This window comes from Hakea prostrata, chromosome 7 (genome assembly GCF_041222555.1).
Source record: "Hakea prostrata isolate BN-2017 chromosome 7, UWA_Hpros_2, whole genome shotgun sequence".
NCBI lineage: Eukaryota > Viridiplantae > Streptophyta > Magnoliopsida > Proteales > Proteaceae > Hakea > Hakea prostrata.
The window spans coordinates 52,804,482-52,830,025 of NC_142606.1; the positions used below are offsets into that span (position 1 = coordinate 52,804,482).

At 41.4% G+C, this 25,544-nt stretch overlaps 2 protein-coding genes and 2 pseudogenes across 2 annotated transcripts; all 4 read left to right on the forward strand.

Annotated features, from left to right (window-relative positions):
* Positions 1 to 10,218: 10,218 nt before the first annotated feature.
* Positions 10,219 to 12,565, forward strand: LOC149011362 (alpha-L-fucosidase 3-like). The gene is made up of 5 exons (XM_089162638.1): positions 10,219 to 10,462; positions 11,349 to 11,558; positions 11,640 to 11,803; positions 11,902 to 12,175; positions 12,288 to 12,565. Exons 1-5 carry the CDS (start codon positions 10,219 to 10,221, stop codon positions 12,563 to 12,565), a joined length of 1,170 nt encoding a protein of 389 aa, XP_089018764.1.
* Positions 12,566 to 14,544: 1,979 nt separating this feature from the next.
* On the forward strand, positions 14,545 to 16,889 carry LOC149011363 (esterase-like). Its single transcript, XM_089162639.1, has 5 exons — positions 14,545 to 14,788; positions 15,675 to 15,884; positions 15,966 to 16,129; positions 16,229 to 16,502; positions 16,615 to 16,889. The coding sequence occupies exons 1-5, from the start codon at positions 14,545 to 14,547 to the stop codon at positions 16,887 to 16,889; spliced, it is 1,167 nt and encodes a 388-aa protein (XP_089018765.1).
* A 1,977-nt stretch (positions 16,890 to 18,866) lies between these two features.
* Positions 18,867 to 21,217, forward strand: LOC149011364 (alpha-L-fucosidase 3-like; annotated as a pseudogene).
* A 1,981-nt stretch (positions 21,218 to 23,198) lies between these two features.
* Positions 23,199 to 25,544, forward strand: LOC149011365 (esterase-like; annotated as a pseudogene).

Below are 25,544 nucleotides of genomic sequence, written 5' to 3' on the forward strand. Positions count from 1 at the left end.
AATTTACCGGCAAATGAGAGCAGTGGTTGATGGTAGATTATCTACTGCAGATACGACGACGGCAAATCAGATACCCTTTTCTGATGTCCGACTCTGAAGTCTTATCTTCTAATCGGTTGGTCTAACCTTTGTGCTTACGAGGGCTGGAGAGATAGCGCGAGCGTGAGCGACCAGAAGACAGAGCTAGTGATAGCGCGAACCAAAGGGAGAGAGCGAGAGAGCTGAGGCAAAAAGCGAGAGCGAGAGAGCTGGAGGCAGAGGGAGAGAGCGAGAGAGCTGGAGGCAGAGGGAGAGAGCGAGAGAGCCGGAAGCAGTGAACAGAGGGAGAGAGCGAGAGAGCTGAGGCAAAAAGCGAGAGCGAGAGAGCTGGAGGCAGAGGGAGAGAGCGAGAGAGGTGAGGCAAAAAGCGAAAGCGAGAGAGCTGGAGGCAGCGACCAGAGGAAAAGAGTGAGAGAGCGTGAGTGAGGTAGAGATAGAGCGATTGGGAAATTAAAAGCGGAAGATTGAAAAGTTTGGGCGCGGTAGCTGTGGGCGGGGTATTCAACATGATATTCAGCGACGGTTTGCAAGTAAGCGTCGCCGAAAATACTGTATATAGTGACGGTATCTCATAAGCTGCGGAGACGCTTTTCATAAAACCGTCGCCGAAAACATTATGGTTTTGAGCATTTGGGCATTTTCGGCGACGGTTTGTTATAGTAGGCGCGGCCTAATCCTAATATATGGCAACGGTTTTTTGCCGGAAAAAAACGGATTTTCCTATGTTTGACAGGAATCGTTGCCTATCTTGATTTTTGGCGACAGTTTGCATAAACCGTCAGGGAAACATAAAATTCGGTGACGGTTTGCTACAAACCATCGGGGAAACATTATATTTGGCAACGCTTGAGAAAATAAGCATCGCCAAAAATGACTTTTTTTGTAGTGTCTCTTAGAGGGATCAACATACCTTTTGTCTGGTGAGTTTGAATAAACCTAGGACACTATGGTATACTAATGTTTATTTAATGTCTGCTGACATTCTGGCATTCTAGAAAGGTTTATAATTTGGGGCTCATGAAGTATATCACCAATCGCACGACTCATTTGCTAGTATGACTTGTGGATGTTGGTGTCTGGACACAAGTGATTTATGTATTTGGGATACATAGTAGAAAGATCGAAATGCGTATATCTGGGATATACATGTGTGCTTGGGACACACTGTGATAGAAAGATCGATACTTGCCTTTTTGCAAGTGGGAGATGTTGGGAATTTTGAATATTCCATAGGGCAATTGTGAAAATTCAAATATTAGGAGGTTACAAAATGAGGATATATTTTGATAATCACCGACCCATTCAAAAAAACACAAGTAAGATACGGAATTTGTTGGACTCTCGCGCACTCTCTCTCTCTCAAAGAAACGCAAGAACGAAATTGAAAATTTCTTTAGAGGTTTTTTTCTTCCTTACTTTGATCTCGCACTTCAACTATCCTTCCACAAGGGTACTTGGTTGTGGATTTTATTTTCTTTCCATAAGATTGATGAGGACTTACCGGTGACGTATTGTGTGGAGGAACGAGTACGTGGATCATCCTTATTCTTCTGCTGCATGTTTTCTATTATCAGACTTATTATTTTTTTAATTGAATATAGTAATCAACTTCACGACATTTTTAACTTTATTAGCTGAAATAAGCAAAAAATAAGAGATCTTTGAAGAGAGGTGAGACGCTGTGGAGGGATTTCACACTATATGCAAAAGGGGAAGAAGGTAAGCAAGATGATAGCAAATAAAACGAGGACAAGTTAGATGGAGAAGGAGATGGATTCATAAGGAGGTGGGATAGACAGAGAACCAGTGGCTTTAGGCTCTTTTTGGTATCTATTCTCATTGTCTATTATTGAAATTTTTGATTATTTTAAAGTATTTGGCATCTATTCTTAATTTTATTTTTCTTTAAAATAATAGAGAAACCCTGAAAATTCATAAGAGACTTTTTGTCTAAAGTCTATTATGGATTATGGGTGAAAATTTCATTTTCCTCATTTATGTGCAAATCAACTTAAATTTGCAAATTAAGGAGAGGTTAAAACGGTCCATGCACATTATTTTTTTAAAACCCTGGTTTTTCTCCCTTTACTATCTCTAGCCCGTATCCAAATTTGAATTTTCTCGCTGCTTTAGACAAACGGGCCATGATTTCCGGCGCATCTCAAATTGCAGTGGCGCCTCTTTTGCTATTGACTAACAAAGAAGACATGAAACTAAAAAATACATCGTTGATGAGCAAATGTTGATGAATATGCCAAAATTCCTTCCAATTTTAGAAATCCTTATTCTACTTCTACTCTTAGTGTAGACCGTAGCATCAACCAGAATCTTTGTGAAAATGTATCTCATTCATCTTCTTCCGTTCATGTGCTTCTTCACATCTCTTTCTTCTGCTCACATCTCTTTCTATCAATTTTATCTACGGGAACTGATCATGGATTTCGGATCTATCAATCTATTTGTAGATCAACAAGAGATTTGTCCAAGTCAGTGCCGATAGGAGCACAGGGTTTTAGCCGTTGCTCGTGAGAGAACTTCTGTGCAAGAGGAGTTCGATCTATTTTCTTTAGATTTTGTTCTTCAGATGTGTTGTTATTGGCACTTCAATAGGGTTTTAGCTGTTTCTCGTGAGAGAACTTCTGTGCAAGAGGAGTTCGATCTATTTTCTTTAGATTTTGTTCTTCAGATGTGTTGTTATTAGCACTTCAATATGTGTTCTTTGTCTTCTAGATCTATGATTTTTCTTTGTGATTATGAACTTTCACTTTGATCTCGTTAGATCTGAGGTTTCTTGCGTTAGATCGGCGATTACATTAATTTGTGGCCTAATTTGCTTCTCTATCTACCTTGTTCTACTCAATTAAAAAACTCCTTTAGCTTTTACAAATTCTTGACAAGCTGTCTATCATAGTGATTATTAGTACCCATTAAATATTTTTTAATTAGAATGCTTATCTTGGGTAGTTAGTAGTTGGAAAAGAACTAGATAGAGTCTAGAAGTTCTCAAGTTCCAACCTCCTTCTCTCGTTACTTTTCCCCACCCCTTTCCCATCTCTGGACCTATGGGTCCGATTTTTTTGACTCGGCTGATGATGACCCGAAAATAAAAATAAAAATAAAAATAAAAATAAAAATGAAAAAGAAAAAAAAAAAGTAAGTTCACAAAGTCTAATAGGATTCTAGCCATTTTCCAGAATACTGTGTTGATAGTTTGGCGCATATTTGAACTTGTGTGAACAATTTTTTTATTTTTTTATTTTATTTTCTTTGTTAGAGGTGAATTAGAAAAAGATGAAATGATAAAAACAATAGAAAATTATATGACACTCACTATTTTTGAGTTGAAATTAGTGACTACCCACTATTATCTCTACAATTATATGGCACTTTGGCTAGTAAAATTAATTAAATATCCTTGCTTGTTATTTATATCATTCAAAAATTGAGATTGAAATTATGTAAATGTTCTTTAGACAAGAAAATTACAAAAATACTCCAAGAGCGCTAAAACCATGAGCCATCTTCTCGATGGGAGTTTTCAGGCCAGAAGACATCTGCCTTTTGGAATTATTCAGCCATGCCACCCGCCTTGGTGGATGAGTTTTGTTTGGAATGCTTCTAGTTCTTTGAAAATGGCTATGATCATCCTTTCTGGATCACCTTGATGGATGGGTTCTATTAGGAAGGAAGAATCGATGTGTGGAAGAAGAAGAATTAACTGAAGATAATGATGAAGAAATGGCTATGTTTGGAGTCCAAATTTGTTGATTGATCTCAAATTACTTTAATTAGTTTTATAAAGAGGGATTCTATTTGAGCCGATCTTGATCTTGGTTTTTGTGTGTTGATCTATTTCAATGCCCAATCAATTGGTTTTCAAAATACATAGTGAAGAAAATGTTCTACTCCCCTACAAAATTTGGCAGAGATTTTTTAGTAACGTTTATCAGAAGAAAACTTATGAAGTTGATCTAGGGGGGTAAATGGACCGAATTCAGATCGGATAGTGGTAATACCCTATCCATCCTATTATATTCGGACAGATTCGGATAATATGCTATTAGTTTTCAGACGGATTCAGTTAAATTCAGATGCTAATTGGATAATTTTTTTTTTACGTAGATTCTTCCAAATGAGCATGAATAATACGAATGCGATTTACACTCCTAAGTTGATCCCTCAGTAGCAACATTATACAATTTCCAATACCAAAATTAGTTTTTCCAACTTTTTTCAGTGCAAGGAAATAACAAATCCAGAAAAGAAAAAAAAATCACAGGAAAATTCTTTAAGCGAAACAATCAAATCCCAAAACCTAGTTTGCTGATCACCGTGCCAAATTTTGAAATGTTTAGGATTTGTTGCTCTCAAACTGGATATGTCAAAGGCATATGATAGAGTGGAATGGTGTGTTTTGCTGAAAGTCCTGAAATGTTTAGGATTTGATGCTAAATTCTGTGATCTTATATCTTGTCTTTTGGCGACTTTTGAACCCAGATTCCTAAATTTCTTTTGGCGACTTTTGAATGTAGGGATTCTAGTTAACGCGATCCTCGCCAAATGGAATTCAAATACAGATAGCTGTGTACTATGTGGTTGCAGCGCTGAGACAACTTGGCACCTTTTTTTCACATGTGCATGGACGCGGAGGATTTGGACGGCAGGACTGATAGGACTTCGAATTGAACTGTTGCCTTTTTCAAATATATTTGAGTTCTGTTTAAATTTGTTCTACCACTCAAACCTTGACAAACCTATGCTAAGGTGGCTATTTTCCATTATAAGTATTACCTGCTATAGTGTGTGGTGATTGCGTAATGCAATAATCTTCAGGGAAGCTACGACAGACCCTAGAAGTGTATTGTCTTACATAAATAAATGGATAGATGAATTACATTTAAAGCCACCAAGGACTTCGGAAACAAATCAACCTCTGTCTCTAATTAGAGAAGATAGAGAAGTGCATTTCAAAAAAATGCAATCAACCACATCGGGAAATCTCACTGTGTTATTCTGTGCAGGGACGGACCAAAATTCAACCAAGATGGCAGGTTGCTGTTGGGGACTAGCTCATCAAGGAAAAATAATTTACTGCTGGAGTGGCAAGTACAAGGGATATAGCTTTTCGGCTACAGTAACTAAAGGATTAGCAACAGGGATGAGATATACAATAAGACACAATCTGCGGATAGATGGCATCACAACAAATTGGGAACAGATAAGAGAGATCCAAAAATATCCAAAACATCCATGGCCATGGGAAGCTGTTCAGGATCTACTCTACTTAGCATCCAACATACAAGGTCTACAGATTTTCACACACCAGAATCAAGAAATCCTAAAGAATGCCAGGTTACTGGCGGATATAGCATTAGTTGAGGATGAACCATGGGAACGAATAAATATGTAATAGTACTCATAGTTGCTTTTGAATTTTTCTTGTATCAAAAAAAAAATTGAAACATGTGATTTACACAGATACTTGAAACCCTAATGAAAAGTGGGGAAATGAGAGGGTCCACCACCATCCTATTGGCCCATGAGATCAACCCGATGTTGGCAATTGGCATGTCGAACAGAGAATATATATTGAGAAGAACGATCATGAAAATGGGGACAAGGGTACTTTATTGAAAACCCCAAACGGACCAGAACATGGGCGCCTTTAGTTACGGTGGATTTGAACTGGGCGAATTAAGGTGAGTGTTTTGCCGGAATAAGCGTTGGCTCCTATGATTTATCGTCTCTCAAGAACCTTGATTCAGTAGGCTGACATTAAACTTAGGGCATTATTGTTATTTTTTTGCTGACATGACTGCATTTGAGTAATTTGAAATTCAAATTTTGAATGACTTAAATAAGGGTAAGGGTATTTAAGTAATTTTACTAGTTATTTAACAGTAAAATTTAATAACTTGTAATTATGCATGTAGGTGCCATGTAATTTTGAAAATAATAATGACTAATCACTAGTTTCACTAAAAAAACTGATATGTGCAATGTAATTTTCTCTAATAACAATAAAAATTTGAATGCATCTAGAAACAAATACAATGTATCTTATTGGATTGAGATTTTATCTTTTCCTTAATGAGCTTGAGCTCACCCTGTGACTCGTTCTCTTGCATGCTCACTTAAAAATTCAATAAAACTTGCATTTTGAACATGGTAATACACATTCTACAATTTCAAGTCCGAATAACCACCTTTAACATTCTCATCATCATCAATCTGTATGTCTCTCGGACTAAAACTAGAAATGTTGTAGTTGCATACGGATGAAGATCAAAGGCAGTGAGATCAGTAGCATAGTCTTTAACCCATTCACGGTTACGAGTACTCTCACTGTGATAGTCTATATATTGAGATAGATGTCTTTTGTGATATTTAATACATGATATTTAGAGAAATCCTTTTAAGTTGTTGGACTTAGATGTCTTGTATTTTGCCGTCCATATAATTATAGTTTGATTGTATTTGTAATTAAAATATGATTTTTAGTCAATTTCCTATACATAAATAAAATTATAATTATATAAGGATTAAGATTTTAGGTTTTTGTATAAATAGTCTTTACCGGATAACCTAGAATATATACATTCTTAGAGGGAATTTTTTTTTTCAAGTTTTTATTAAGGGGGGAAGCCAAGGGATAGCATTTTGACAGGCGTGAGAGTGGTGAGTTTTCAAGAGTAGTGAAATTTCTTTTTTCTCATGGGTTGATATATGCAATCTTGTTGAATTACGTTAAATTCCTTATGATTGTAAGCGTGTTTATTTGTATTCAAGTATATAGTCACCCGCCAAGTTTATCAAATAGTAAAGAGCTCCATCAGTGGAAATTGATCCGTATGCACAAGGTAATGTGGGAAGTTTTCCAGTTTGTCATTCCTAGAGCTAAAACCTTGCATTCAGGTAAAGATCGATCCACATAAATGAACTATTTTAACTCGTTTGTAGAGTCAACATAACGAAAACCATAGGAAACAGACTTGACAGAAGGATGAAGTGTTATTACTTGTCGTGTAGTTGGACTGCAAACACACTCCTTTATGTTGTAGTTTTCGTAATTTTATTTGAAAATTTAAACAATTTATTTTCCTAAAGATTGGGTTTTTTTCCTAAAAGACACCTAAATGGCCAATAGGTGTCTTTGGTAACAAACATGCCTTAAGGGGAGAGGGTTGTTCTTAAGGAGACAACCTAATGGTGTCTCTTACTCTTCTATATAAAGGTAGGAGATGTTTTGTTTTTATTGTGCACAAATGTTTTTGAGAATCATTGGTTTTCTTTAAGTTGTTTCATAGAAAACAAATTGGTGAATAAGCTTTATGGATCCCTTAGTCCATCAACTACGGGGTGCACCGTCTATGATGGAGGGGTTGACTGATCTTAGGGGTGAAAACACACTTAGACCCGTGTGCACTATTCGGGGCCTTTAAATACCTTAAAGAAATTGTCGTTACCGACACGTTTCAACTCCGTCACCTTTGGTGTATCACTTGATGTATACTACGATGCTTTCAACAAAGAGATCATTCATGCCATTTGAGTCAAGATAAGTTTTCTAATTTTGCTTTATCTATCTTATACAATTGCCCTGTTGTTATATATTTCCAACACTTTACTGGATATGAAACACTCAAAACACCAGATCAAAGTGGGTAGGCAACACAATTTTTGCTGCGATCTTCCTTGATTTTAGAGGTAACTCGCTTAAAACCCTCCAGTGTTAAATTTTAATTTTTTTAATTCTATTAGGGTTGGCTGATACAAATAAACATTAAGAAACTAGAATTCAATACACATTGCATATCTTTTTAACTTCATCATACGAACAGAAAAATTACTTTGTCCCTTTACATTAGAAGAAAATTTTAAGAACACAGTGGAAATAAAAATTTGAAAATTCAACAATGGAATCGACCTTTTGGTTTAGAGACGATGACCTACAATGAAAGATAAAATTTATATTAAGAATTATGTGTTAGTATTGACCCGACAACAAAGATTGACTTGCATTGATACATTTTGTTGGGTGATCTGAATGACCAGATTTTGGAGATTTGTGATGGAGATTTGTGATGGAACCCCAAGGTCCGAGTTAATTGGGATGGAAGCCATTTGTCCGAGGCAGCTAATAAATTCATATTGCAGATTCAGACGGCAAGTTTACGACCCGGGTGGAGAATGCCCGTTCAACCCCTTCCCGCAGTGAAACCGATGGTGCCGGGTTGAGCAGGATAGGATCGATGTGCGTACGTAACATTTTGATAATATTCCGACGAATAAAGAATAATTTTTTTCTTCTTTCTTTCTTCTCTTCTAAATTATTCCAAGGTCATTGCACAACACGAAGCATCGCCGCATTCCAAACAACTTCCTTTATTCATCCAATGCTGGACACAATGTCCATGGGAAGGGAGGGAGAAGAGAGATACCAACCCAGTCCATCGCTGACCAGGAACCCCTAAACGCTCTTTATCCATTTCTTGTCGCGGTACGTCACGACCCGTTTACCCGACGTCACGACCCGTTTACCCGATTGAAGTGTATGTTCGCCTACGAGTTCACGGAGGGATTTGGGTTTTTTCGGCCTTAGGGTTCCGGTTGAGGGTTCTTCTACTGGGATTCTAGGGTTTAGGTATGTATTTTAGTAGGACGACAGGGTTCGGATTCTAGGACTTGGGTTTGTATTTTACTGGGAGAACTAGGTTGTGATCTTTTATTGGGATCCTAGGGCCTGGGTTCGTAAGTTTTTGGGAAGACCAGGTCCCTACTTTTATCTGGATTATGGGGTCTTTGGATTAGATAGGGATCCAAAGGACAATGAGAGTTACAGGCCTTTTGGTTCGGAAACAAATGAGATTTTTCTTACGGAAGAAAACTCGATGTTAGGGTCCGGGCATGCAATTCATTGGGATGACTAGGGTTTCGATCTATTATTGGGATTCTAGGGAATGCGGATCGGACGTGGATTCAACAGCGATGGGAATTATAGCTGCTACCTTCGGCGTTGTTTTTGTCCGGGTATGTTCTCGTACACACATTAACACGCACATTTTCATCATTTCTAAAACTCATTTCCCCCCGCCACATCATAAATCGTTCGTGCTGGAAAATCAAAGAAACCTAGTACTTTAAATGATAAAAGCTGTCGGCTGTATCACGATTACACTATCCCTAAAGATGACCAGTCAAATTCCTCTTAGATTTTCTTGTTCCATCAAATTGTAGCACCTTTACAAGTTCTAACATGCAAAAAGAGCGCCCGAATAAATAAATAAATAACGGACAGTGAAGATAGGTGTATTTGGCACCCTCATATTCCATTCCCGACCAATCGGCTCTCTAGCTAACAAAACGTACGATTCCTCAAAAATTTCACTCGCTCGGACTTCAGATAAATAAGATCAAGAAGTATTAAGCTTAGAGAGGTCATCAACGGTGTTTATTTTAACTCGAACCAAGTTAGACCGGCCAACTCGACACTCGAGATTGGCTAATTACTACTCAAATCTACCGACTCCCGAATTTCAGCGGCGACTTTTAAAATTGTATTCTCCATTTAACCATGTGACTAAACATGTATTGGTCTTTAACCTTTGTATTTTTGACGACTGTTTAAGCTTTTCCAACCCACTAAACCGTATCCCCATGTTTAATCATTGACCTGAGCTGTTCTACCCTTACCGAGCAATAAAGATTATTCGAATTAAAGAACAAACCCGTAAGCAAAATAGATGCGGCAAAGAAGCCTAAGCCTTCGACCTTTTGGGGGTGATAACTACCTAAAACCCAATTTGGCAATAATAGATTCTAACGGGATTTTCATATCAACTAGTAGATACTAAATTAATTAACTTATCAATTAAACAACAGAGCTGTAAGATTTTATCTCTAGCTACGAGTCGTCCGGCCTCAATGAATCAAGTCAAACGAAGCTTGGTGACAACTAGACAAGAATTTTTGTAAAGATTCTGTTTAACTCTGTTAACGAAAAAGAATAACCGTTTCGGAACGTCTGTACTTAACCGACTCCATCTAGCATATTCCGGGCATTAAGCGGCTCAACGGTCCCGCTTCTCTTACGTATAAATAATATTACCCCTGCCATATCTCTATATTGTGTACTCTCTTCTTCTACTTATCATTCTCTTTCAACTCTCTCGCTTTCACATGTTGCGTTTCCATGGCACTCCTTTATGTATTGTCTTCCTGTCTTCCATTCTCATTTCGAGTCTGCCGGCCTCTTTGGGTTTAGGCTGCAATATTCCGGCAATCTTCAACTTTGGGGACTCAAATAGTGATACTGGAGCTGATTCTGCTGTCTTCAATCAGATCACCGCACCGAATGGGGAGACATTTTTTAATACGTCGGCTGGCAGGCCTTGTGATGGAAGGCTCGCCATTGATTTCATAGGTAGAAGATAATTGAAGTTCCTTTGATCCATTGTTTACTTAACTTTCCTTCTTCTTCTTAATTTTTTTTTCCCCTTTTCCCTTCCCCCAGTTCTGGTTTTCTATGAGCAGTATATACTACTTTTAGTTTCACATGCAATTGAGTGGAAACCTTTACATGGATCCAGTGTTATAAAAATTTTCAGCACTAAAAAGAAAAAGAGGGTGCTTTATGATGGGATTCAATAGACTGAGGTAGATCCGGATTCCACCAGAGATAGGACTCGGGGATGGTTCTATGCTTGATTCAGGTGGGTCTGGCGACTGGGACTGGGAAGATCCAAATCTTGATTCTGGGATTGAGATTGGGTGGGTTCCCTCTTTTATTAGTTGTCCACGACCGTAACCAAGCCCAACATCATACTGAGATACAACACTCAACATGGGGTGCTTAATTAACCTGCCCCATCGCCATTCCTAGAGAACCGGTTCTCTCGGGAATGAGGAACCGGATTGGTGAATCGGATGTTATCGATCCGGCTGTAATCGGATCCCTGACGACTTTCTATGTTTACAAGCCCATTGGCTAGGGGATTAAAAAGTTTTCAAGCCCATTTGGCCTAAGTGATTCAGATGGGCCAAAAGTGATGGGCTTGATATTTTTTGGATAGTTTGGACAGGTTAATTGGCTTAAGAAACTCCTCCTACCCTTCTTTGTGGGATATCGTGTTGATATTTCGACGCAGTTCTATACCAACTCCTGTCAACTCAACTCGAATGGCGACCAAACTTTATGATCTCAATCCAACTCAATGGGATTGGGTGCGCGAACCGTATCTTGTAATTTAGTTGTCACCGTTAACCCCAGGCAACGGGACAGTCACTAACTGTGAATTTCTCGATCACAGCTGAAAGACTCGGATTTCCGCTCCTCAGCGCATATCTTGATTCGCTGGAAACCAACTTTTACCGCGGTGCTAATTTCGCAGCATCCGAGGCAACAATTAGAGCGTCGAATAGAAGCCGCACCGCACCGGGGCCAAGCCCCTTCTACTTGGATGTGCAAGTGTCTCAGCTCCAACAACTCAGGAACAGATCACATGCCATCAGGAACAAAGGTAATTGATTACTCGATTTTATGCAGACTCGGTTGTTCCGGTTCTTCTGAGTTGCTCATCTATATTATGTGAACCTGCCAGGTCGGGAATTCGCCCACATTGTGCCGAGGGAAAGTTTCTACCCTCAAGCTTTGTACACATTCGATATGGGTCAAAATGATGTTGCTCTGGGTTTGTTCCTCAAGCAGTCTCTAGATGAAATCGACATTCCAGATGTAATTGCCAAGTTCTCCAAAAATGTTAAGGTAACCAAAATATTACCCGGACCGCCTTAGTTACCAAGAAGGCATGCTCAAGTGTCACGCGTTTGAGCTAAGCATATGGATGTGAATTTAATTTGCAGGCGGTGTACGATTTCGGGGGGAGATACTTCTGGATCCATAACACAGGCCCCATTGGTTGCTTTGCTTATGTCCTTACACTCTTTCCAGTGAAGGATGCATCCGAACTGGACGCAGCTGGTTGTGCAACACGTTATAATAACATATCGATGTACTTCAATGACAAGTTGAAGGAAGCTGTTGTTGCTCTGAGAGCCCAACTTCCCTCGGCTCACATCACATACGTGGACATCTACTCGATCAAGTATACCCTCTTCAGCCGAGGTGATGCGTATGGTAAGTCATCTAAGACCTGAGAGGTCGACAGATTCCTTAAAACACTTTTTACGTACATGTAATGTGGGATTGGGCGACTGGTGATGCTCTTCTGAATTCTCGCTTCTTGTAGGATTTGAGAAGCCGCTACTCGGAGCTTGTTGCGGCATTGGGGGAAAGTACAACTACACCCCAGGAGCGCGGTGTGGGCGAACAGCTCTTGTGGACGGCAAACCTGTGTACGTAGCGCCGTGCGCGAACCCCAAGGTCCGAGTTAATTGGGATGGAAGCCATTTGTCCGAGGCAGCTAATAAATTCATATTCGACCAGATTCAGACCGGCAAGTTTACAGACCCTGCGATCGGGGTGGTGGAGAATGCCTGCAGTTCAACCCCTTCTTCTGCACTGTGAAACTGATTGAGTGCCGTGTTGTTAGCTAGGATAGGATCGATGTGTACGTCTGACGTAACATTTTGATAATATTCCGTACGAATAAAGAATAATTTTTTTTCTTCTTTCTTTCTTCTCTTCTAAATTATTCCAAGGTCATTGCACAACAGCTGTAAGCATCGCCGCATTCCAAACAACTTCCTTTATTTCATCCAATGCTGGACACAATGTCCATGGGAAGGGAGGGAGAAGAGAGATACCAACCCAGTCCATCGCTGACCAGGAACCCCTAAACGCTCTTTATCCATTTCTTGTCGCGGTACGTCACGACCCGTTTACCCGACGTCACGACCCGTTTACCCGATTGAAGTGTATGTTCGCCTACGAGTTCACGGAGGGATTTGGGTTTTTTCGGCCTTAGGGTTCCGGTTGAGGGTTCTTCTACTGGGATTCTAGGGTTTAGGTATGTATTTTAGTAGGACGACAGGGTTCGGATTCTAGGACTTGGGTTTGTATTTTACTGGGAGAACTAGGTTGTGATCTTTTATTGGGATCCTAGGGCCTGGGTTCGTAAGTTTTTGGGAAGACCAGGTCCCTACTTTTATCTGGATTATGGGGTCTTTGGATTAGATAGGGATCCAAAGGACAATGAGAGTTACAGGCCTTTTGGTTCGGAAACAAATGAGATTTTTCTTACGGAAGAAAACTCGATGTTAGGGTCCGGGCATGCAATTCACTGGGATGACTAGGGTTTCGATCTATTATTGGGATTCTAGGGAATCTGGATCAGACGTGGATTCAACAGCGATGGGAATTATAGCTGCTACCTTCGGCGTTGTTTTTGTCCCGGGTATGTTCTCGTACACACATTAACACGCACATTTTCATCATTTCTAAAACTCATTTGCCCCCGCCACATCATAAATCGTTCGTGCTGGAAAATCAAAGAAACCTAGTACTTTAAATGATAAAAAGTCGTCAATTTGTATCACGATTACACTATCCCTAAAGATGACCAGTCAAATTCCTCTTAGATTTTCTTGTTCCATCAAATTGTAGCACCTTTACAAGTTCTAACATGCAAAAAGAGCGCCCGAATAAATAAATAAATAACGGACAGTGAAGATAGGTGTATTTGGCACCCTCATATTCCATTCCCGACCAATCGGCTCTCTAGCTAACAAAACGTACGATTCCTCAAAAATTTCACTCGCTCGGACTTCGGATAAATAAGATCAAGAAGTATTAAGCTTAGAGAGGTCATCAACGGTGTTTATTTTAACTCGAACCAAGTTAGACCGGCCAACTCGACACTCGAGATTGGCTAATTACTACTCAAATCTACCGACTCCCGAATTTCAGCGGCGACTTTTAAAATTGTATTCTCCATTTAACCATGTGACTAAACATGTATTGGTCTTTAACCTTTGTATTTTTGACGACTGTTTAAGCTTTTCCAACCCACTAAACCGTATCCCCATGTTTAATCATTGACCTGAGCTGTTCTACCCTTACCGAGCAATAAAGATTATTCGAATTAAAGAACAAACCCGTAAGCAAAATAGATGCGGCAAAGAAGCCTAAGCCTTCGACCTTTTGGGGGTGATAACTACCTAAAACCCAATTTGGCAATAATAGATTCTAACGGGATTTTCATATCAACTAGTAGATACTAAATTAATTAACTTATCAATTAAACAACAGAGCTGTAAGATTTTATCTCTAGCTACGAGTCGTCCGGCCTCAATGAATCAAGTCAAACGAAGCTTGGTGACAACTAGACAAGAATTTTTGTAAAGATTCTGTTTAACTCTGTTAACGAAAAAGAATAACCGTTTCGGAACGTCTGTACTTAACCGACTCCATCTAGCATATTTCGGGCATTAAGCAGCTCAACGGTCCTGCTTCTCTTCTGTATAAATAATATTACCCTGCCATATCTCTATATTGTGTACTCTCTTCTTCTACTTATCATTCTCTTTCAACTCTCTCGCTTTCACATGTTGCGTTTCCATGGCACTCCTTTATGTATTGTCTTCCTGTCTTCCATTCTCATTTCGAGTCTGCCGGCCTCTTTGGGTTTAGGCTGCAATATTCCGGCAATCTTCAACTTTGGGGACTCAAATAGTGATACTGGAGCTGATTCTGCTGTCTTCAATCAGATCACCGCACCGAATGGGGAGACATTTTTTAATACGTCGGCTGGCAGGCCTTGTGATGGAAGGCTCGCCATTGATTTCATAGGTAGAAGATAATTGAAGTTCCTTTGATCCATTGTTTACTTAACTTTCCTTCTTCTTCTTAATTTTTTTTTCCCCTTTTCCCTTCCCCCAGTTCTGGTTTTCTATGAGCAGTATATACTACTTTTAGTTTCACATGCAATTGAGTGGAAACCTTTACATGGATCCAGTGTTATAAAAATTTTCAGCACTAAAAAGAAAAAGAGGGTGCTTTATGATGGGATTCAATAGACTGAGGTAGATCCGGATTCCACCAGAGATAGGACTCGGGGATGGTTCTATGCTTGATTCAGGTGGGTGCAGCGACTGGACTGCGGAAGATCCAAATCTTGATTCTGGGATTGAGATTGGGTGGGTTCCCTCTTTTATTAGTTGTCCACGACCGTAACCAAGCCCAACATCATACTGAGATACAACACTCAACATGGGGTGCTTAATTAACCTGCCCCATCGCCATTCCTAGAGAACCGGTTCTCTCGGGAATGAGGAACCGGATTGGTGAATCGGATGTTATCGATCCGGCTGTAATCGGATCCCTGACGACTTTCTATGTTTACAAGCCCATTGGCTAGGGGATTAAAAAGTTTTCAAGCCCATTTGGCCTAAGTGATTCAGATGGGCCAAAAGTGATGGGCTTGATATTTTTTGGATAGTTTGGACAGGTTAATTGGCTTAAGAAACTCCTCCTACCCTTCTTTGTGGGATATCGTGTTGATATTTCGACGCAGTTCTATACCAACTCCTGTCAACTCAACTCGAATGGCGACCAAACTTTATGATCTCAATCCAACTCAATGGGATTGGGTGCGCGAACCGTATCTTGTAATTTAGTTGTCACCGTTAACCCCAGGCAACGGGACAGTCACTAACTGTGAATTTCTCGATCACAGCTGAAAGACTCGGATTTCCGCTCCTCAGCGCATATCTTGATTCGCTGGAAACCAACTTTTACCGCGGTGCTAATTTCGCAGCATCCGAGGCAACAATTAGAGCGTCGAATAGAAGCCGCACCGCACCGGGGCCAAGCCCCTTCTACTTGGATGTGCAAGTGTCTCAGCTCCAACAACTCAGGAACAGATCACATGCCATCAGGAACAAAGGTAATTGATTACTCGATTTTATGCAGACTCGGTTGTTCCGGTTCTTCTGAGTTGCTCATCTATATTATGTGAACCTGCCAGGTCGGGAATTCGCCCACATTGTGCCGAGGGAAAGTTTCTACCCTCAAGCTTTGTACACATTCGATATGGGTCAAAATGATGTTGCTCTGGGTTTGTTCCTCAAGCAGTCTCTAGATGAAATCGACATTCCAGATGTAATTGCCAAGTTCTCCAAAAATGTTAAGGTAACCAAAATATTACCCTTGACCGCCTTAGTTACCAAGAAGGCATGCTCAAGTGTCACGCGTTTGAGCTAAGCATATGGATGTGAATTTAATTTGCAGGCGGTGTACGATTTCGGGGGGAGATACTTCTGGATCCATAACACAGGCCCCATTGGTTGCTTTGCTTATGTCCTTACACTCTTTCCAGTGAAGGATGCATCCGAACTGGACGCAGCTGGTTGTGCAACACGTTATAATAACATATCGATGTACTTCAATGACAAGTTGAAGGAAGCTGTTGTTGCTCTGAGAGCCCAACTTCCCTCGGCTCACATCACATACGTGGACATCTACTCGATCAAGTATACCCTCTTCAGCCGAGGTGATGCGTATGGTAAGTCATCTAAGACCTGAGAGGTCGACAGATTCCTTAAAACACTTTTTACGTACACGTAATGTGGGATTGGGCGACTGGTGATGCTCTTCTGAATTCTCGCTTCTTGTAGGATTTGAGAAGCCGCTACTCGGAGCTTGTTGCGGCATTGGGGGAAAGTACAACTACACCCCAGGAGCGCGGTGTGGGCGAACAGCTCTTGTGGACGGCAAACCTGTGTACGTAGCGCCGTGCGCGAACCCCAAGGTCCGAGTTAATTGGGATGGAAGCCATTTGTCCGAGGCAGCTAATAAATTCATATTCGACCAGATTCAGACCGGCAAGTTTACAGACCCTGCAGTCAGGGTGGAGAATGCCTGCAGTTCAACCCCTTCTTCTGCACTGTGAAACTGATTGAGTGCCGTGTTGTTAGCTAGGATAGGATCGATGTGTACGTCTGACGTAACATTTTGATAATATTCCGTACGAATAAAGAATAATTTTTTTTCTTCTTTCTTTCTTCTCTTCTAAATTATTCCAAGGTCATTGCACAACAGCTGTAAGCATCGCCGCATTCCAAACAACTTCCTTTATTTCATCCAATGCTGGACACAATGTCCATGGGAAGGGAGGGAGAAGAGAGATACCAACCCAGTCCATCGCTGACCAGGAACCCCTAAACGCTCTTTATCCATTTCTTGTCGCGGTACGTCACGACCCGTTTACCCGACGTCACGACCCGTTTACCCGATTGAAGTGTATGTTCGCCTACGAGTTCACGGAGGGATTTGGGTTTTTTCGGCCTTAGGGTTCCGGTTGAGGGTTCTTCTACTGGGATTCTAGGGTTTAGGTCTGTATTTTAGTAGGACGACAGGGTTCGGATTCTAGGACTTGGGTTTGTATTTTACTGGGAGAACTAGGTTGTGATCTTTTATTGGGATCCTAGGGCCTGGGTTCGTAAGTTTTTGGGAAGACCAGGTCCCTACTTTTATCTGGATTATGGGGTCTTTGGATTAGATAGGGATCCAAAGGACAATGAGAGTTACAGGCCTTTTGGTTCGGAAACAAATGAGATTTTTCTTACGGAAGAAAACTCGATGTTAGGGTCCGGGCATGCAATTCACTGGGATGACTAGGGTTTCGATCTATTATTGGGATTCTAGGGAATCTGGATCAGACGTGGATTCAACAGCGATGGGAATTATAGCTGCTACCTTCGGCGTTGTTTTTGTCCCGGGTATGTTCTCGTACACACATTAACACGCACATTTTCATCATTTCTAAAACTCATTTCCCCCCGCCACATCATAAATCGTTCGTGCTGGAAAATCAAAGAAACCTAGTACTTTAAATGATAAAAGCTGTCGGCTGTATCACGATTACACTATCCCTAAAGATGACCAGTCAAATTCCTCTTAGATTTTCTTGTTCCATCAAATTGTAGCACCTTTACAAGTTCTAACATGCAAAAAGAGCGCCCGAATAAATAAATAAATAACGGACAGTGAAGATAGGTGTATTTGGCACCCTCATATTCCATTCCCGACCAATCGGCTCTCTAGCTAACAAAACGTACGATTCCTCAAAAATTTCACTCGCTCGGACTTCGGATAAATAAGATCAAGAAGTATTAAGCTTAGAGAGGTCATCAACGGTGTTTATTTTAACTCGAACCAAGTTAGACCGGCCAACTCGACACTCGAGATTGGCTAATTACTACTCAAATCTACCGACTCCCGAATTTCAGCGGCGACTTTTAAAATTGTATTCTCCATTTAACCATGTGACTAAACATGTATTGGTCTTTAACCTTTGTATTTTTGACGACTGTTTAAGCTTTTCCAACCCACTAAACCGTATCCCCATGTTTAATCATTGACCTGAGCTGTTCTACCCTTACCGAGCAATAAAGATTATTCGAATTAAAGAACAAACCCGTAAGCAAAATAGATGCGGCAAAGAAGCCTAAGCCTTCGACCTTTTGGGGGTGATAACTACCTAAAACCCAATTTGGCAATAATAGATTCTAACGGGATTTTCATATCAACTAGTAGATACTAAATTAATTAACTTATCAATTAAACAACAGAGCTGTAAGATTTTATCTCTAGCTACGAGTCGTCCGGCCTCAATGAATCAAGTCAAACGAAGCTTGGTGACAACTAGACAAGAATTTTTGTAAAGATTCTGTTTAACTCTGTTAACGAAAAAGAATAACCGTTTCGGAACGTCTGTACTTAACCGACTCCATCTAGCATATTTCGGGCATTAAGCAGCTCAACGGTCCTGCTTCTCTTCTGTATAAATAATATTACCCTGCCATATCTCTATATTGTGTACTCTCTTCTTCTACTTATCATTCTCTTTCAACTCTCTCGCTTTCACATGTTGCGTTTCCATGGCACTCCTTTATGTATTGTCTTCCTGTCTTCCATTCTCATTTCGAGTCCGCCGGCCTCTTTGGGTTTAGGCTGCAATATTCCGGCAATCTTCAACTTTGGGGACTCAAATAGTGATCTTTGGAGCTGATTCTGCTGTCTTCAATCAGATCACCGCACCGAATGGGGAGACATTTTTTAATACGTCGGCTGGCAGGCCTTGTGATGGAAGGCTCGCCATTGATTTCATAGGTAGAAGATAATTGAAGTTCCTTTGATCCATTGTTTACTTAACTTTCCTTCTTCTTCTTAATTTTTTTTTCCCCTTTTCCCTTCCCCCGCCCTGGTTTTCTATGAGCAAGATATACTACTTTTAGTTTCACATGCAATTGAGTGGAAACCTTTACATGGATCCAAGTGTTATAAAAATTTTCAGCACTAAAAAGAAAAAGAGGGTGCTTTATGATGGGATTCAATAGACTGAGGTAGATCCGGATTCCACCAGAGATAGGACTCGGGGATGGTTCTATGCTTGATTCGGGTGGGTCTCGGCGATCGGGACTGGGAAGATCCAAATCTTGATTCTGGGATTGAGATTGGGTGGGTTCCCTCTTTTATTAGTTGTCCACGACCGTAACCAAGCCCAACATCATACTGAGATACAACACTCAACATGGGGTGCTTAATTAACCTGCCCCATCGCCATTCCTAGAGAACCGGTTCTCTCGGGAATGAGGAACCGGATTGGTGAATCGGATGTTATCGATCCGGCTGTAATCGGATCCCTGACGACTTTCTATGTTTACAAGCCCATTGGCTAGGGGATTAAAAAGTTTTCAAGCCCATTTGGCCTAAGTGATTCAGATGGGCCAAAAGTGATGGGCTTGATATTTTTTGGATAGTTTGGACAGGTTAATTGGCTTAAGAAACTCCTCCTACCCTTCTTTGTGGGATATCGTGTTGATATTTCGACGCAGTTCTATACCAACTCCTGTCAACTCAACTCGAATGGCGACCAAACTTTATGATCTCAATCCAACTCAATGGGATTGGGTGCGCGAACCGTATCTTGTAATTTAGTTGTCACCGTTAACCCCAGGCAACGGGACAGTCACTAACTGTGAATTTCTCGATCACAGCTGAAAGACTCGGATTTCCGCTCCTCAGCGCATATCTTGATTCGCTGGAAACCAACTTTTACCGCGGTGCTAATTTCGCAGCATCCGAGGCAACAATTAGAGCGTCGAATAGAAGCCGCACCGCACCGGGGCCAAGCCCCTTCTACTTGGATGTGCAAGTGTCTCAGCTCCAACAACTCAGGAACAGATCACATGCCATCAGGAACAAAGGTAATTGATTACTCGATTTTATGCAGACTCGGTTGTTCCGGTTCTTCTGAGTTGCTCATCTATATTATGTGAACCTGCCAGGTCGGGAATTCGCCCACATTGTGCCGAGGGAAAGTTTCTACCCTCAAGCTTTGTACACATTCGATATGGGTCAAAATGATGTTGCTCTGGGTTTGTTCCTCAAGCAGTCTCTAGATGAAATCGACATTCCAGATGTAATTGCCAAGTTCTCCAAAAATGTTAAGGTAACCAAAATATTACCCGGACCGCCTTAGTTACCAAGAAGGCATGCTCAAGTGTCACGCGTTTGAGCTAAGCATATGGATGTGAATTTAATTTGCAGGCGGTGTACGATTTCGGGGGGAGATACTTCTGGATCCATAACACAGGCCCCATTGGTTGCTTTGCTTATGTCCTTACACTCTTTCCAGTGAAGGATGCATCCGAACTGGACGCAGCTGGTTGTGCAACACGTTATAATAACATATCGATGTACTTCAATGACAAGTTGAAGGAAGCTGTTGTTGCTCTGAGAGCCCAACTTCCCTCGGCTCACATCACATACGTGGACATCTACTCGATCAAGTATACCCTCTTCAGCCGAGGTGATGCGTATGGTAAGTCATCTAAGACCTGAGAGGTCGATGCATTCCTTAAAACACTTTTTACGTACACGTAATGTGGGATTGGGCGACTGGTGATGCTCTTCCGAATTCTCGCTTCTTGTAGGATTTGAGAAGCCGCTACTCGGAGCTTGTTGCGGCATTGTGGGGGAAAGTACAACTACACCCCGGGAGCGCGGTGTGGGCGAACAGCTCTTGTGGACGGCAAACCCGTGTACGTAGCGCCGTGCGCGAACCCCAAGGTCCGAGTTAATTGGGATGGAAGCCATTTGTCCGAGGCAGCTAATAAATTCATATTCGACCGGATTCAGACCGGCAAGTTTACTGGACACTCCGCATCGGTGGTGGAGAATGCCTGCAGTTCAACCCCTTCTTCTGCACTGTGAAACTGATTGAGTGCCGTGTTGTTAGCTAGGATAGGATCGATGTGTACGTCTGACGTAACATTTTGATAATATTCCGTACGAATAAAGAATAATTTTTTTTTCTTCTTTCTTTCTTCTCTTCTAAATTATTCCAAGGTCATTGCACAACAGCTGTAAGCATCGCCGCATTCCAAACAACTTCCTTTATTTCATCCAATGCTGGACACAATGTCCATGGGAAGGGAGGGAGAAGAGAGATACCAACCCAGTCCATCGCTGACCAGGAACCCCTAAACGCTCTTTATCCATTTCTTGTCGCGGTACGTCACGACCCGTTTACCCGACGTCACGACCCGTTTACCCGATTGAAGTGTATGTTCGCCTACGAGTTCACGGAGGGATTTGGGTTTTTTCGGCCTTAGGGTTCCGGTTGAGGGTTCTTCTACTGGGATTCTAGGGTTTAGGTCTGTATTTTAGTAGGACGACAGGGTTCGGATTCTAGGACTTGGGTTTGTATTTTCTTCGGGAGAACTAGGTTGTGATCTTTTATTGGGATCCTAGGGCCTGGGTTCGTAAGTTTTTGGGAAGACCAGGTCCCTACTTTTATCTGGATTATGGGGTCTTTGGATTAGATAGGGATCCAAAGGACAATGAGAGTTACAGGCCTTTTGGTTCGGAAACAAATGAGATTTTTCTTACGGAAGAAAACTCGATGTTAGGGTCCGGGCATGCAATTCACTGGGATGACTAGGGTTTCGATCTATTATTGGGATTCTAGGGAATCTGGATCAGACGTGGATTCAACAGCGATGGGAATTATAGCTGCTACCTTCGGCGTTGTTTTTGTCCCGGGTATGTTCTCGTACACACATTAACACGCACATTTTCATCATTTCTAAAACTCATTTCCCCCCGCCACATCATAAATCGTTCGTGCTGGAAAATCAAAGAAACCTAGTACTTTAAATGATAAAAAGCTGTCCGGTCGTATCACGATTACACTATCCCTAAAGATGACCAGTCAAATTCCTCTTAGATTTTCTTGTTCCATCAAATTGTAGCACCTTTACAAGTTCTAACATGCAAAAAGAGCGCCCGAATAAATAAATAAATAACGGACAGTGAAGATAGGTGTATTTGGCACCCTCATATTCCATTCCCGACCAATCGGCTCTCTAGCTAACAAAACGTACGATTCCTCAAAAATTTCACTCGCTCGGACTTCGGATAAATAAGATCAAGAAGTATTAAGCTTAGAGAGGTCATCAACGGTGTTTATTTTAACTCGAACCAAGTTAGACCGGCCAACTCGACACTCGAGATTGGCTAATTACTACTCAAATCTACCGACTCCCGAATTTCAGCGGCGACTTTTAAAATTGTATTCTCCATTTAACCATGTGACTAAACATGTATTGGTCTTTAACCTTTGTATTTTTGACGACTGTTTAAGCTTTTCCAACCCACTAAACCGTATCCCCATGTTTAATCATTGACCTGAGCTGTTCTACCCTTACCGAGCAATAAAGATTATTCGAATTAAAGAACAAACCCGTAAGCAAAATAGATGCGGCAAAGAAGCCTAAGCCTTCGACCTTTTGGGGGTGATAACTACCTAAAACCCAATTTGGCAATAATAGATTCTAACGGGATTTTCATATCAACTAGTAGATACTAAATTAATTAACTTATCAATTAAACAATGTAGCTGTAAGATTTTATCTCTAGCTACGAGTCGTCCGGCCTCAATGAATCAAGTCAAACGAAGCTTGGTGACAACTAGACAAGAATTTTTGTAAAGATTCTGTTTAACTCTGTTAACGAAAAAGAATAACCGTTTCGGAACGTCTGTACTTAACCGACTCCATCTAGCATATTTCGGGCATTAAGCAGCTCAACGGTCCTGCTTCTCTTCTGTATAAATAATATTACCCTGCCATATCTCTATATTGTGTACTCTCTTCTTCTACTTATCATTCTCTTTCAACTCTCTCGCTTTCACATGTTGCGTTTCCATGGCACTCCTTTATGTATTGTCTTCCTGTCTTCCATTCTCATTTCGAGTCTGCCGGCCTCTTTGGGTTTAGGCTGCAATATTCCGGCAATCTTCAACTTTGGGGACTCAAATAGTGATACTGGAGCTGATTCTGCTGTCTTCAATCAGATCACCGCACCGAATGGGGAGACATTTTTTAATACGTCGGCTGGCAGGCCTTGTGATGGAAGGCTCGCCATTGATTTCATAGGTAGAAGATAATTGAAGTTCCTTTGATCCATTGTTTACTTAACTTTCCTTCTTCTTCTTAATTTTTTTTCCCCTTTTTCCCTTCCCCCAGTTCTGGTTTTCTATGAGCAGTATATACTACTTTTAGTTTCACATGCAATTGAGTGGAAACCTTTACATGGATCCAGTGTTATAAAAATTTTCAGCACTAAAAAGAAAAAGAGGGTGCTTTATGATGGGATTCAATAGACTGAGGTAGATCCGGATTCCACCAGAGATAGGACTCGGGGATGGTTCTATGCTTGATTCAGGTGGGTCTGGCGACTGGGACTGGGAAGATCCAAATCTTGATTCTGGGATTGAGATTGGGTGGGTTCCCTCTTTTATTAGTTGTCCACGACCGTAACCAAGCCCAACATCATACTGAGATACAACACTCAACATGGGGTGCTTAATTAACCTGCCCCATCGCCATTCCTAGAGAACCGGTTCTCTCGGGAATGAGGAACCGGATTGGTGAATCGGATGTTATCGATCCGGCTGTAATCGGATCCCTGACGACTTTCTATGTTTACAAGCCCATTGGCTAGGGGATTAAAAAGTTTTCAAGCCCATTTGGCCTAAGTGATTCAGATGGGCCAAAAGTGATGGGCTTGATATTTTTTGGATAGTTTGGACAGGTTAATTGGCTTAAGAAACTCCTCCTACCCTTCTTTGTGGGATATCGTGTTGATATTTCGACGCAGTTCTATACCAACTCCTGTCAACTCAACTCGAATGGCGACCAAACTTTATGATCTCAATCCAACTAAATGGGATTGGGTGCGCGAACCGTATCTTGTAATTTAGTTGTCACCGTTAACCCCAGGCAACGGGACAGTCACTAACTGTGAATTTCTCGATCACAGCTGAAAGACTCGGATTTCCGCTCCTCAGCGCATATCTTGATTCGCTGGAAACCAACTTTTACCGCGGTGCTAATTTCGCAGCATCCGAGGCAACAATTAGAGCGTCGAATAGAAGCCGCACCGCACCCGGGGCCAAGCCCCTTCTACTTGGATGTGCAAGTGTCTCAGCTCCAACAACTCAGGAACAGATCACATGCCATCAGGAACAAAGGTAATTGATTACTCGATTTTATGCAGACTCGGTTGTTCCGGTTCTTCTGAGTTGCTCATCTATATTATGTGAACACTGCGGAGTGTCGGGAATTCGCCCACATTGTGCCGAGGGAAAGTTTCTACCCTCAAGCTTTGTACACATTCGATATGGGTCAAAATGATGTTGCTCGGGTTTGTTCCTCAAGCGGTCTCTAGATGAAATCGACATTCCAGATGTAATTGCCAAGTTCTCCAAAAATGTTAAGGTAACCAAAATATTACCCTTGACCGCCTTAGTTACCAAGAAGGCATGCTCAAGTGTCACGCGTTTGAGCTAAGCATATGGATGTGAATTTAATTTGCAGGCGGTGTACGATTTCGGGGGAGATACTACGGATCCATAACACAGGCCCCATTGGTTGCTTTGCTTATGTCCTTACACTCTTTCCAGTGAAGGATGCATCCGAGGCCGGACGCAGCTGGTTGTGCAACACGTTATAATAACATATCGATGTACTTCAATGACAAGTTGAAGGAAGCTGTTGTTGCTCTGAGAGCCCAACTTCCCTCGGCTCACATCACATACGTGGACATCTACTCGATCAAGTATACCCTCTTCAGCCGAGGTGATGCGTATGGTAAGTCATCTAAGACCCGAGAGGTCGATGATTCCTTAAAACACTTTTTACGTACATGTAATGTGGGATTGGGCGACTGGTGATGCTCTTCTGAATTCTCGCTTCTTGTAGGATTTGAGAAGCCGCTACTCGGAGCTTGTTGCGGCATTGGGGGAAAGTACAACTACACCCCAGGAGCGCGGTGTGGGCGAACAGCTCTTGTGGACGGCAAACCTGTGTACGTAGCGCCGTGCGCGAACCCCAAGGTCCGAGTTAATTGGGATGGAAGCCATTTGTCCGAGGCAGCTAATAAATTCATATTCGACCAGATTCAGACCGGCAAGTTTACTGACCCTGCGATCGGGGTGGAGAATGCCTGCAGTTCAACCCCTTCTTCTGCACTGTGA